At 35.7% G+C, this 12,788-nt stretch overlaps 1 protein-coding gene and 1 long non-coding RNA gene across 2 annotated transcripts; both read left to right on the plus strand.

Moving 5' to 3' along the window:
- The first annotated feature begins 1,677 nt into the window (after positions 1 to 1,677).
- Positions 1,678 to 2,463, plus strand: LOC140840650 (uncharacterized). Its single transcript, XR_012120041.1, has 3 exons — positions 1,678 to 1,792; positions 1,871 to 1,986; positions 2,067 to 2,463. It is a non-coding gene; the product is annotated as an uncharacterized lncRNA (long non-coding RNA).
- A 977-nt stretch (positions 2,464 to 3,440) lies between these two features.
- Positions 3,441 to 6,150, plus strand: LOC140841809 (basic leucine zipper 23-like). The gene is given in 4 exon segments (XM_073209498.1): positions 3,441 to 3,700; positions 4,125 to 4,572; positions 4,574 to 5,088; positions 5,790 to 6,150. Coding segments are annotated over 2 exon segments (795 nt in total). The 5' UTR covers positions 3,441 to 3,700; positions 4,125 to 4,251; the 3' UTR covers positions 5,048 to 5,088; positions 5,790 to 6,150.
- Positions 6,151 to 12,788: the final 6,638 nt, after the last annotated feature.

A 12,788-nucleotide genomic window follows, 5' to 3' on the forward strand; every position in this document is an offset into this window, starting at 1 on the left:
GTGACATTCTAGAATTTATAATTTAAGTCACTCGTTATTAGTTCACAACTGGAATCTTGACGGAACAATTATAATTATTGAGTAATTAACGTTTTAGATAACTTTTTTTAGAATCGAAACTTCTAATGAATTTATAAAAATAAAATCAATCGATTAAAGGGTAACATAGTCAATTTTTAATACAGAATTTAAAATTAGATTGTATTTAATAAAAAAATGAAGTGCAAATAACACTGCTCATGATTTGAATAATAAAATAAATAAATCTGGAAAAGAGTATTTTCGTTGTTGTGGTTGAGAAATCAAATCAAATGACGATTAGGAGTAGCACCTACCGTAAGCCATTCTTGCCAGAAACAACCACGCCGCCTAACATGTTAATTTTTTTATACGAATATTCTATTTACCCTTGAAAAAATTACTTTTTATATCAGAAGTACTACTTTTTATTATAAATAATGGGCAAGATTAACTCATTACACAAATAAAAATTCGTACGATCATCTCACAAGTGACCTACTTAAATAAAATATAGAGTTACATGTAGACAATAAAAAAAAACTTACATGTTTCATTGATCAATGGTCAAATTCCAATATTTAAAACTCTAGACATTAAATATATCAAGATTAATTGTATTTTAAGATAAATTAATAAAATACTATTATGAAAGTAGAGTGGGTCTCATGTGAGACCGTCTCACGGATTTTAATCTGTGAGACGGGTCAACTCTGCCCATATTCACAATAAAAAGTGATACTCTTAGCATAAAAAATAATACTTTTCCATGGATAACCCAAATAAGAGATCCGTCTCACGAATACGACTCGTGAGACCGTTTCACACAAGTTTTTGCCATGAAAGTATACCCATGGCATGAAATCTTCTACTAAAAAGTATTTTGTTAATTTGAATAAAAATATCTTGTCAAAATCTATTTGCTGTATAAAAAATTGCGGCCTATTGTGTAGCTAAATATTTCATCGATCAGCTTGCAACTATAAATTCTCTTGTAAATAATTATTCTATTTGATTTAATCAACAACATAGAAACTATTTTTCTCCTGAAAAATATCAAGAAGTTGATTTTCTTTTGAAATAACGTGGCAAATGTACCCGTTGGCCGTTGCAGCTACCGTCAATCGCGTAAATGGTTCTCCGGCTCTTTTGTTGGTGGTTATTCATGGTATCCCGCAAATGGTTTTTCTAAGTACAATAATTAGCAGACTGATTAAGTAATTAACTTGTGTATCCTGTTTAAGCGGGATTTCTTTTGTGCCTGCGTCACCTTCGATCGTCTCATCCTTCATATTTTAATCAAGATTTTCTGTTTATGTTTCTTTATAAAAATTATTATTATCGTTGTCGTGGAAGCAGACCAAGCTTTGTTGGTTGAAAGTAGGTCTGGAAGATCTTTGCATGGCGGCAATTTCATGCTTTTAAAATGTTCAATGGATTTGCATGACAAATTTTCAAGATTTTCGGTGGGTTGGGTCCCGCTTGTTTATATCAACTTGGAGGTTTTCTTGCAGACTTTCAAATCCGTACCACCCACTGTTGTTGAAGGGCTTGTGTTGTTAACAACCTTTATTCTGTGTTAAATGCTCCAATTATAAATTATAGGAACAATCAGTGCCATTAATAACCTTTATTGCATGATAAATGCTTCAGTTACAAGTCATAAGCATAGCTATCTGCTGGAAATTCGGGTTTTTACAGTTATAGTATTGGAAGCAGAGAACCATTATGCATCAGTAGTTGTGGTGGGGATTACTAAGCACACTGCGCTGGGGTAAAGCTATAGATTGTCATATATATTTTCAGGGGTTTCTTTGTTTATAAATTATGTTTTTACATAACCATCTTTTAGGGGATGAGCTACGGTTGCTAAATATTGCGCGAAAAGGCTGCCTCCCTGGACTGAAGTTATGGCAATTCACAATGAAAGAATTGTGTGCAGCAGGTTTTCAACCCACCCGTTACAAGGTTTGAATTTTCTTTCAATGTATCTCGGGAACATATGGCTTGATTCTTGAATAACATTACAAATGCTACGCTGATTTTAGGTCCTGGTAAAGATCCGAAGCCCAGTTTTTATTTAACCGATGGCTTAATATCCAAAGATAACCAGTCGGAATTTGGAGAATTAGAGATATCGGAAATCAGCAGGCTCAGTTATGATGGAATAGAAGGCATCCATCCAATGGGGTCAAGAGATGAGGTTTTAGCCTTATTACAAGACGTCAGAGGGGTACCCTGAGTTCATTATCACCACCTGTGGAGGATTTTACCAACCAAAGGCTTGGTTGGCCTTTACTCCAAAGTCCAAACAGCTAGTTCGGTAACTCGGGGTTCGTTCGATCCTAACTGTAGGGGCACTGCCCACAGGATTTAGATGGTCCAGATTTAGCTACATTTGTGATTTTAAAAAAAATAATGGACCTCATGTACTTGTGGTTAAATCTGGACCCTTGATCTACACATGGGACACTGCTCCCACGTGTAGGGTGAAATATTCCGTAACTCGGCCTGCTTTGGAAGCAAGAAACATGTCAGTGGTGAAATTGGTAATGAGCTTACCGAATCGCCCTTGGCTTGACATTGCTGAATCCAGAAGTGAAAATGATAAATTGGAAGACGAAGGTACCGTAGATGAAGTCAGACGAGAGCTGCTAAAAGATTTGGAACTTGTGCTCGAAATATTTTATTTTTTTTTAAAAAAATTGACTTTCTCAAGTGTATTTGAAAATTGAAATACTTTAATTTTACAACTGAATTTCACCTCAGTTACAGTTTTTTACAATGCTGTTTGGAGCTAAATTGATTGATATATAATTATTGATAATTTAGATTAAAACTAAAAAGCTTCATGAAATTAATTGAAAATAACTTTTCGAGTATTGCTATTTTGTTCTATGTTAGCATGTGATTATTTTATAAATCAACATGAATTTAAATAATTATTATAGTAAAGGTATATTCGGAACTTTAAAATATTGGTAGTTTTAGCAAGTGATTTTTATATATACAATATTGTGGAAATTTTAATTAATAAAATCGATGGAATTTGAAACAATTGAGTTCTCGACCAAGAATATCTGCTCTAAGTAATTTTTTTGTGGATTATTTTATGTAAATGCTAAAATAATTGGTCTGGGTATTTAAAAATTGAGTAGGTTTCTTCTGAAACTGGTTTCACGAATTTTTATTTGTGAAACGGGTAAATCCTACCGATATTCACAATAAAAAGTAATATTCTAAGCATAAAAAATAATATTTTTCATTGATTATCCAAATAAGAGAGATGTCTCATAAAATACAATCCATGAGACCATCTCACGTACAAGTTTTTGTCTTAAAAATTTGACAGACCAATAAACCTTACTTATTTAATAACAATATGATAAGATAGTTAAAATTATATTTGAGCATAAATAAAATGTTATATGACAAAGTTGAAAACATGGTTCCCTGACTTTCAGAAAGCACGCTGGATTGGAATCTGCGAATCAATGGCTATGATATTTCCCTCAATTCCAATTCCACCGAAGTAATTGTTTGGCCTTTTCTAGGGTTCCTTTTCGGTTTCAACAATTCGATCTTTCTTCTTAACTCTCTCTACCGCTCTGTGTTTCTCGTTTGGGGATTGAAAATCTGAGGTAAATGTTAAATGTTCGCTCTCGAGGGTGATCACCTATCGGTAAGTCATTCTGATTTCAGAAGTATGTGTGTATTTTTTTCACCTTGTGTGAATACGTGGAAATGATTGTATTTATGCGTGCTTGTAGCTATGTCTCTGTGATCTAAGCAGTGTTTGCCCTTTTGTAATTGTTTGATTAATCAACTTTTTCAAGTTTCATTTCGTGCTTAATTTTATTTGTTTCGCATTTTGAGACAATTTGCCGTAAATTTTTTGGTACCAAGTTGGTATGTGTTCCAAGGCTTTTTTTTCTTAAAGTTCCAGTTTTTGCCATATTCTCTCTTATGTCTAGGGTGTTTGTCATCTTTATCCTAAAGTAGAATTAGAGCCGTTAATTGAGGACTTGGAGGATGATCTCTTGAATTTCCAATTAAAAGCTAGATTATAGCTGATTGATATCTTTCGTTGGTATGTTTTTCAACAGGATTTTGGTCATGCCATTGACAAAGAACTGACAAAATTAATTACGTTTCCAGACTTGCGCCAAGTATTGGTCACTCTTTCACCTCGAGAATTAAATCATAGGATTTGATATACATTTCTGCCGAAAAATGGACGAGGGGGAGCTAAATTTCCCTAGCGACCAAATGTTATCATGCTTGGATATGGCTAATGCTCCCAGCAGTTGCTCATTTGACATAGATGAGTTTCTTGATCGCACTCAGACCTGCAACGATGCCATCGGTCGTACAGAAGCTTTCACTGATGTTCTTTGCCATACACAGGCATGCACTCATGCCCATGCTTGCAATCCATCTGGTCCTGATAAGTCTCACACTCACACTTGTATTCATGTCCATACCCAAATCATGCCAACCACCAGTGATGTTCAGGCTCCAAGCGATGACACTGCTGAGTCGATCGAGAATAAACCGAAAAAAACGACCCTTGGGTAATCGCGAAGCTGTACGCAAGTATCGTGAGAAGAAAAAGGCTCGGGCCGCAATATTGGAAGATGAAGTTGTTAAGTTGAGGGCTTTGAACCAGCAGTTAATGAAGAGGCTGCAGGGTCAAGCTTTATTAGAAGCTGAGATTGCTAGGCTCAAGTGCTTGCTTGTGGACGTTAGGGGGCGGATTGAAGGAGAAATTGGATCTTTTCCTTACCAGAACCCAGCTAAGAATGGAGATGTTTATGAAAGCATTGCTAACTCTAGCGTTCCTGGCACATACATGATGAATCCATGTAATATGAGGAGCAGTGATCAACTTTATTGCCTTCATCCTGGGTCTGAAGGCACTGCCTTAGACAGTCAGGGCCTTAATGATTGTGGATTTGATAATCTCCAGTGTTTGGGGAATCAAAATTCTGGTCAGGAGCTTCCTGTACGTGGACGTGGAAGTTGTTAGTGTGTTTGCTGGCAGTACTTCTATCAGGAATAAGAGAAAATGTAAGTTTTTTGCTTCTCATTTTAGCTTTACTATTTGAAGGATTGATAGTGATAGCTGTGATGGCTTTCATTTTGTGGCTACATGATATCCTGCAGGGTGCGTAATTTTGTTTGCCCTCTTGTTTTCTATGACTCGAGGGAGATGATCTGTGATTTAAGTTAAAAAAAAAATCGTCAATTGCTCTCTTTATCTTATAGTTATACTAGGTTCATCTCATAAGTGAATTTCCATATTAAATTCGCTAATGAAATGGCTACAAGGTGTATATGAGGGAAACTGGTTCTAGAAGATTTCTTCTTCTTGTACGATCTTATGCCTTTCATGTGCATCTTGAGTTGAATTATTCCATATGAACATTTATATATGTGGCCAACTATACAAACGCTGAGGATTTCTCAGATTATTACATGTGCAGAGAAATGTCATTATGCTCATAGTCAAATATATGAAAATTGTGGAAAAAGAGACAAAAAAGTAGCAACTGTAGGTGTACATGCAATGATTTGTTATTTGATTAGAAAGTTACCATTTTTGTATGCCGAGTTAAACTTAGCTGGAGATGATGGTTCATTTTATGGTTTTCACCTTTCGAATTTTGTCTTCTTCTCCAACTTCAGCATCATGATCATGGGCCAGTCATGTTTTTCACAACCAGCGTCTTGTTTTTGTGAGTCTAATATTTTGTTCATGCTTTTATCAGGGACGGCTTTTGCAGCAACAGTTTGTTCAATACTATGACGCAGACTCTTTTAAGATAGAAGCATATTCATATCAACATGTATCGCTGTTTCAATCTCAAATCTTTTTGTGGATATTAGAGTTAGAACGAATGTAGTTATAAACCCTGTTAATTTATCACCATCGGTTGTTCATTCTTAGTGGCATCAGAATTAAGACAAGTAGATGAATCATAACACCAGAACTTGTGAAGAGGAGACCAAAACATTGGTTTTCTGTGAAGCTCTGTGAAGCTCTGTGAAGCTTGTGAGATTATGGGTATTTTTGACTTCTGTTTCTTCTTGATTTTTCCTCACAACCTTCTCCAGAATAGTTTGGTGTCACGTCTCTCCAATTTTTTAATGTTTTAATAAATATGTGCGCGCGCCCACCTACGCGTACTAAGTCGCGATGCACACCTTATATGTGTGTGTGTACACATATATGTGTATACACTAGTCCATCGACGCAGATGTTAAATTTTTGTACAGTGTTTTTAGAATTTATTTGATATATATATATGAATATATATGAATATATATGATTGCGCTTCTATTAGATATTTAACATGTTTATCTATTTTATTAATAGCCTGAATTCTGTCGCTTGTTTTCCTCCATTTTAAGGTTTTCTTAGACATACTAAATATTTTATATGTTCTTATAATGCAAATAATATTTATGTTACGAGTAGGTCTATTGTGAGACGATTTTACGAATCTTTATATGTGAGACTGGTCAATCCTACTGATATTCACAATAAAAAATAATATTCTTAGGGTGTGTTTGGTTGATGTGATTAAATAAAGATAGATGAATAATCACATACTTATCTAATGTTTGGTTAAAATTTTAAGATATATTAATAATCATTTTGATCAGATTTAAGACTTAATTTTATGATTAATTATTTGATTATTAATCTAACAAATTAAGTGGGATAAATTATTAACACACCACAAATTACACTTTTATCTTCTTATCTCTTATGAAAATAAATATTTATTAAATTCTAATTTATTGTGTTTAATGATTACAGTAATATTTTCAAATATATTTATAATAATATATTTAATATTAATTTATAATTATAAATATTAATAATCTATTAATATTTAAAATATTTATTAATTATTTTAAAAAAACAATAATATTATAATATCACTAAATTTTATTTAATATTAAAATTAATATTCAAAATATTACTATTATTTAAATTAATTATAAATATTTAATTATCTATCAAATTATTTTAAAAATATTTATAATTATTTTAAGAATAAACAATAATATTATAATTATTGCTAAAATTTTATTTAACATTAACATTCAAAATATAATTGTTATTTTAATTATTAAATTAAATGTATATATTTAAAAATTTATTTCTAATAAATATATTTAAATTAATTTTAATAAATGTAAATTAAAATCATAAATATTAATTATTTATCCAATTATTTTAAGAATATATTATTCAATTAGTATTTGGGGCGTTTTGGTCATTACAATAAAATTAACAAAATTAATTAATTATTTTAAAATCATATCAAACATCATGTTAAGTGACGTCATTACCCAAGTACACAAGAGGCCACATACTCACATGTGTAGAAGATCTCTAACCCATCATCTAGAAGCACCTAGACTCATCCTCTGTTGTAACAATATAACTTCATCTAGAAGCACCTAGACTCATCCTCTGTTGTAACAATATAACTGTCTCTTTTTTCCTTGTTTTCCTTTTTTATCCCTTGTAGTTGTAGATATAAATACCTTGTAATTGTTTAATGGAAAACAGAAGAGAGGATTATATTTTTACAGAGTCTTGTTCTCGTTCTTTATTTCTCTAACTTGGTATCAGAGCCATCTATGGCGGAAGCCAATACAACCGGCGAATCAAGCTCAATCACAGCATCTAATTTCACTCCTAATCTCATGATCCTAAATCCCTCCAACCAGCTCACCATCACCAAACTCACCGATGATAACTTTCTTCTTTGGCAGCTCCAAGTGTTGGCTGGAATTCGAGGTTTGGGTCTTGATATGTATATCGATCCTCAATCAATCATACCACCCAGCTCAATACTCAGTGAAAATGGCACTGATATTCCAAATCCCCTCTATATTTCTTGGACCAGACAAGATCAACTCCTTTTTTCATTCCTTCTGGCGTCCATGACCGAAGGAATTCAAAGCCAAATGATTGGGTGTTCCTCCTCTGCTCAGATTTGGATCCGAGTCTCTACTTTGTTTGCTACTCGCTCAAAAGCGAGAATGATGCACTACAAACTTCAATTGCAGACACTCAAGAAAGGTAGTCTTAGCATGAAGGACTATCTTGGCAAAATGAAAAATTACGTTGACTCTCTTTCCGTCTGTGGGCATTCTATATCAGATGATGATCAGGTCCTGTATATTCTGGGTGGTGTTGGAATGGAGTACGACTCGGTTGTTGTTCATATAACCTCTCGAGTCGAACCAATTTCCCCCTCGGAGGTTGGTGCTTTGCTTTTATCGCATGAAGGACGTATTGAGTCATATACTGTTAATGTGGATGGCACCATTCCTACAGCCAACATCTCTACTTTTACTCCTGCCAAAGGACGTCCATCTCCATCTTCTCCGAGCTCCCCCTCTCGTGGTAGAGGTCGTGGACGATTTATGCGTGGTGGGCGCCGAAGCTGGTTTACTAGCAATACTCGCCCTATCTGTCAAATTTGTGGATATTCTGGCCACATTACCGAGAAGTGCTATCACCGTTTTGACAAAGAATTCATTTCCCAAGCACGAACTTCTGGAAATCCCTACTCCAATTCATCTCGCAGTAAACCTGAGGCATCACCAACAGCTGCAGTAGCCGTAGCCAATTCCGAAAGTCTCAATGATGACTGGTGGTTCCCAGATTCCGGGGCCTCTCATCATGTCACCAATGATCTCGCCAACCTTGCTCTTGGTTCCGAATACATCGGTGGAGGTAAAGTTCTTATGGGAAATGGAACAGGTTTGCCTATAACTCACATTGGCTCTTCATCATTTCTATCTCATGCTTCAAACCATACATTATTTTTGAATCATCTACTTCGAGTTCCCCTTATATCAAAAAATCTGCTTAGCGTTAGCAAATTTGCTCAAGACAATAACGTCTATTTTGAGTTTCATCCTTCCTTTTGTATTGTGAAGGACCTAGCGACGGGAACCACCCTCCTCAAAGGCACCTTACATGAAGGCCTTTATAAGTTCCCCTTGGGCAAACCAGCTCCCTCTCCTACTCACTCTGCCATTGGTGTGCTTCCTCTACCTCTCCCAGCCGTATCTTTCTTCAATCAAGTGAACAAGTCTCACAAGCTCCCTGAAGTTGCACCCTCAACTCTCAGTCAGTGGCATTATAGATTAGGACACCCTATGCTATCTACTGTAAAGCAAATTTTATCTCACTGTAGTATCTCTTTTCAAAGAATGACAACATTGGTGTTTGCTCTTCTTGTGAATTAGGAAAGAGTCATCGTCTTCCTTTCACTTCATCCTTATCGCAATATAACAAACCACTCCAATTAATATATTCTGACGTTTGGGGCCCTGCCTATACCACTTCGACTAATGGCTTCAAATATTACATCAGTTTTGTGGATGCCTATAGTCGATACACCTGGTTATACTTCCTCAAAACAAAATCTGAGGTCTTTCAAATCTTTCATCAATTTAAGACTCATGTTGAACTTCAATATGATACTAAAATAAAAATCCTTCAAACTGACTGGGGTGGTGAATACAGACCGTTAACACTTTTCTTTCAAAAATTTGGGATTCATCATCGTCTATCTTGCCCACACACGTCACAATAAATTTAGTTGTCGAAAGAAAGCACCGTCATATAGTTGATGTTGGTCTTTCTCTCCTTGCTCATGCTCACATGCCCCTTAAATTTTGGGACGATGCTTTTTCCACCGCTGTGTTTCTCATTAATCGACTCCCTAACTCTGCCATTCATGGAGTTGCTCCTCTAAAACAATTATCAAATCTTGACCCTGATTATTCCCTTCTTCGGGTTTTTGGGTGTTTGTGTTTTCCCTATCTTCGAGTCTACAATGCTCATAAACTTGATTTTAGATCTCAACCATGCACTTTTCTTGGCTATAGCAACAAACATAAAGGGTATAAATGCCTTAGTCGAGATGGTCGTATTTTCATATCTCGGCATGTCAAGTTTGATGAGTTTTCATTCCCTTTTTCCAATACTCATTCTGAAAATTCATCTTGTGCATCTCCAGTTACCTCTAACCTTTCCTTACCAGTTCCTCCAGTCACTTCTTCACCCCAACCTCTGCCTCACACACCATCCCACCTCTTGAACCTCATATAACCACCTCTGATATTCCCTTGTCATCTTCAGATCATGATTCCAACCCTCCCACTAGTGAGCAGCATGTTCCTTCACCTACGAATGTACACTCCATGGTTACTCGGTCCAAAGCAGGCATTTACAAACCACGGGTATATACATCTCAACTCATGTCTGATCATGAACCAACTACTGCCCATGATGCTGTAGCTCATCCAGCTTGGTGTCATGCCATGAAAGCTGAGTACAATGCTTTACTCCAAAACAAAACTTGGGTTCTCGTTCCAGCACCAACTAACACACCAATCATTGGATGCAAGTGGGTTTTTAAGATCAAAAGACATCCTGATGGAACTGTGGCACGGTAAAAAGCTCGTCTAGTTGCTAAAGGGTATTCCCAAACTGCAGGATTAGACTACACCGAGACATTCAGTCCTGTTGTCAAGCCTACCACAATTCGAGTTGTTCTCACCATTGCTCTTTCTTATGGATGGTCTATTCAACAGCTTGATGTTGACAATGCCTTTCTTAATGGCAATCTTAATGAGCTTATCTTCATGCAGCAGCCCCCTGGCTTCGAACAACATTCCCATGGCAAGCACCTTGTATGCCAACTGCATAAAGCGATTTATGGGCTCAAACAAGCACCTCGTGCTTGGTTTGACAAGCTGAAATTTGCCTTGATACATTTGGGATTCATTCAATCAAGGGCTGATGCTTCTCTCTTCGTTAAATATCGAAAGAGCTTGATTATCTATATCTTGGTCTATGTCGATGACATCATAATCACAGGAAACAATGCTGCTCATATCCAAGAACTTATATGCCAACTCAACTCGAAATTCTCCTTAAAACAGTTGGGCAATCTCTCGTTCTTTCTGGGTATTGAAGTATCAAGGCCTTCTCCTACTGATCTATTCTTATCTCAGTCCAAATACATCCAGGATCTGCTCAAGAAAACAAACATGCACAATGCAAAGTCATTACCTACTCCTATGGTATCTGGGCTAAAACTTTCCTCCAACGATACCGAACATTTTTCTGATGCAACTTTGTATCGCAGCACTGTAGGTGCTCTACAATATCTCACCATAACAAGACCAGACATTGCATTCAGCGTGAATAAAGTCTGTCAGTTCATGCAAAGTCCCTGTTTGTCTCATTGGAAAGCTGTTAAGCGAATCCTTCGCTATCTAAATGGAACCTCAAACCATGGACTTCATCTTACTGCTGCATCTAGACTTTCTCTTCATGGCTTTTGTGATGCAGATTGGGCCAATGACCCCGATGACAGGCGCTCAACATCTGGTTTTTGCTGGTTTTTAGGTACTTCGCCTATCACCTGGAGTTCCAAGAAACAATCAGTTGTTTCTCGTTCAAGTACTGAAGCCGAATATCGTAGTCTTGCCAATGCTACTTCAGAATTACTTTGGCTTCAGTCTTTGCTTACTGAACTTCATGTTTCAAATCGTACCTCACCCATACTATGGTGTGACAACAATAGTACAATTTCATTGACTGCCAATCCTGTGCTGCACTCAAAATCCAAGCATTTTGAGTTAGATCTCTTCTTTGTTCGTGAGAAAGTTCTGGCCATGCAACTCAACGTCCAATTTGTTCCATCCTCTCATCAAATTGCAGATGTCTTCACGAAACCATTATCTTGTCACAATTTTCATCGGTTTCGATCCAAGCTCAGCCTTGTCGACAAACCAACGCTGACCTTGCGGGGGGATGTTAAGTGACGTCATTACCCAAGTACACAAGAGGCCACATACTCACATGTGTAGAAGATCTCTAACCCATCATCTAGAAGCACCTAGACTCATCCTCTGTTGTAACAATATAACTGCCTCCTTTTTCCTTGTTTTCCTTTTTTATCCCTTGTAGTTGTAGATATAAATACCTTGTAATTGTTTAATGGAAAACAGAAGAGAGGATTATATTTTTACAGAGTCTTGTTCCCGTTCTTTATTTCTCTAACTCATCAACATACTACTAATACATATATCTCATTTTTTAATCACTTTAATTATTAATCATTTACTTATCATATCACACGTACCAAACGGAGCTTTAGTATAAAAATTAATATTTTTTCATGGATGACCCAAATAAGAGATTCGTCACACAAAATACGATCCGTGAAACCGTCTCACATAAGTTTTTGTTTTACGTTATGCGTCAATACATTAACTGTTTGAATAAGTACCCAATACAAGATTGCGTGCCATTGCCTTTTTGTCTGTAATTAAATACAATTTTATAAATCAAAATTCATACATCGGGCATACTCGGACAATACAGACACGACGATTAAATGTCGTCATGAGAATAAAAAAAAAAAAAAATCTAAATAGATGAATTTTAATCTTAAAAATAAGTTATAAAAAATATCGGTACTTTTATTTTTTGAGGGGTCCTCCCATCCTAGAAGAATGTGAATGGTTCCACGATTAACAAACACAATAATAAACTTACAACAGTCATCGATTAGTGTCGTTATGTCTGATCATTGTCCATCATCTTTCAAAATATCAAAGTTAAAAGTATAAATTTTAGATATTTCAACAAGTTTGATTGCAAAATTTTTTTAAAAAAAAATTAATGGTTTTTATTTAACGATCACAATTATCTGTAT

The sequence above is a fragment of the Primulina eburnea genome, chromosome 9, assembly GCF_022965805.1.
Source record: "Primulina eburnea isolate SZY01 chromosome 9, ASM2296580v1, whole genome shotgun sequence".
NCBI classification, from domain to species: Eukaryota; Viridiplantae; Streptophyta; class Magnoliopsida; order Lamiales; family Gesneriaceae; genus Primulina; species Primulina eburnea.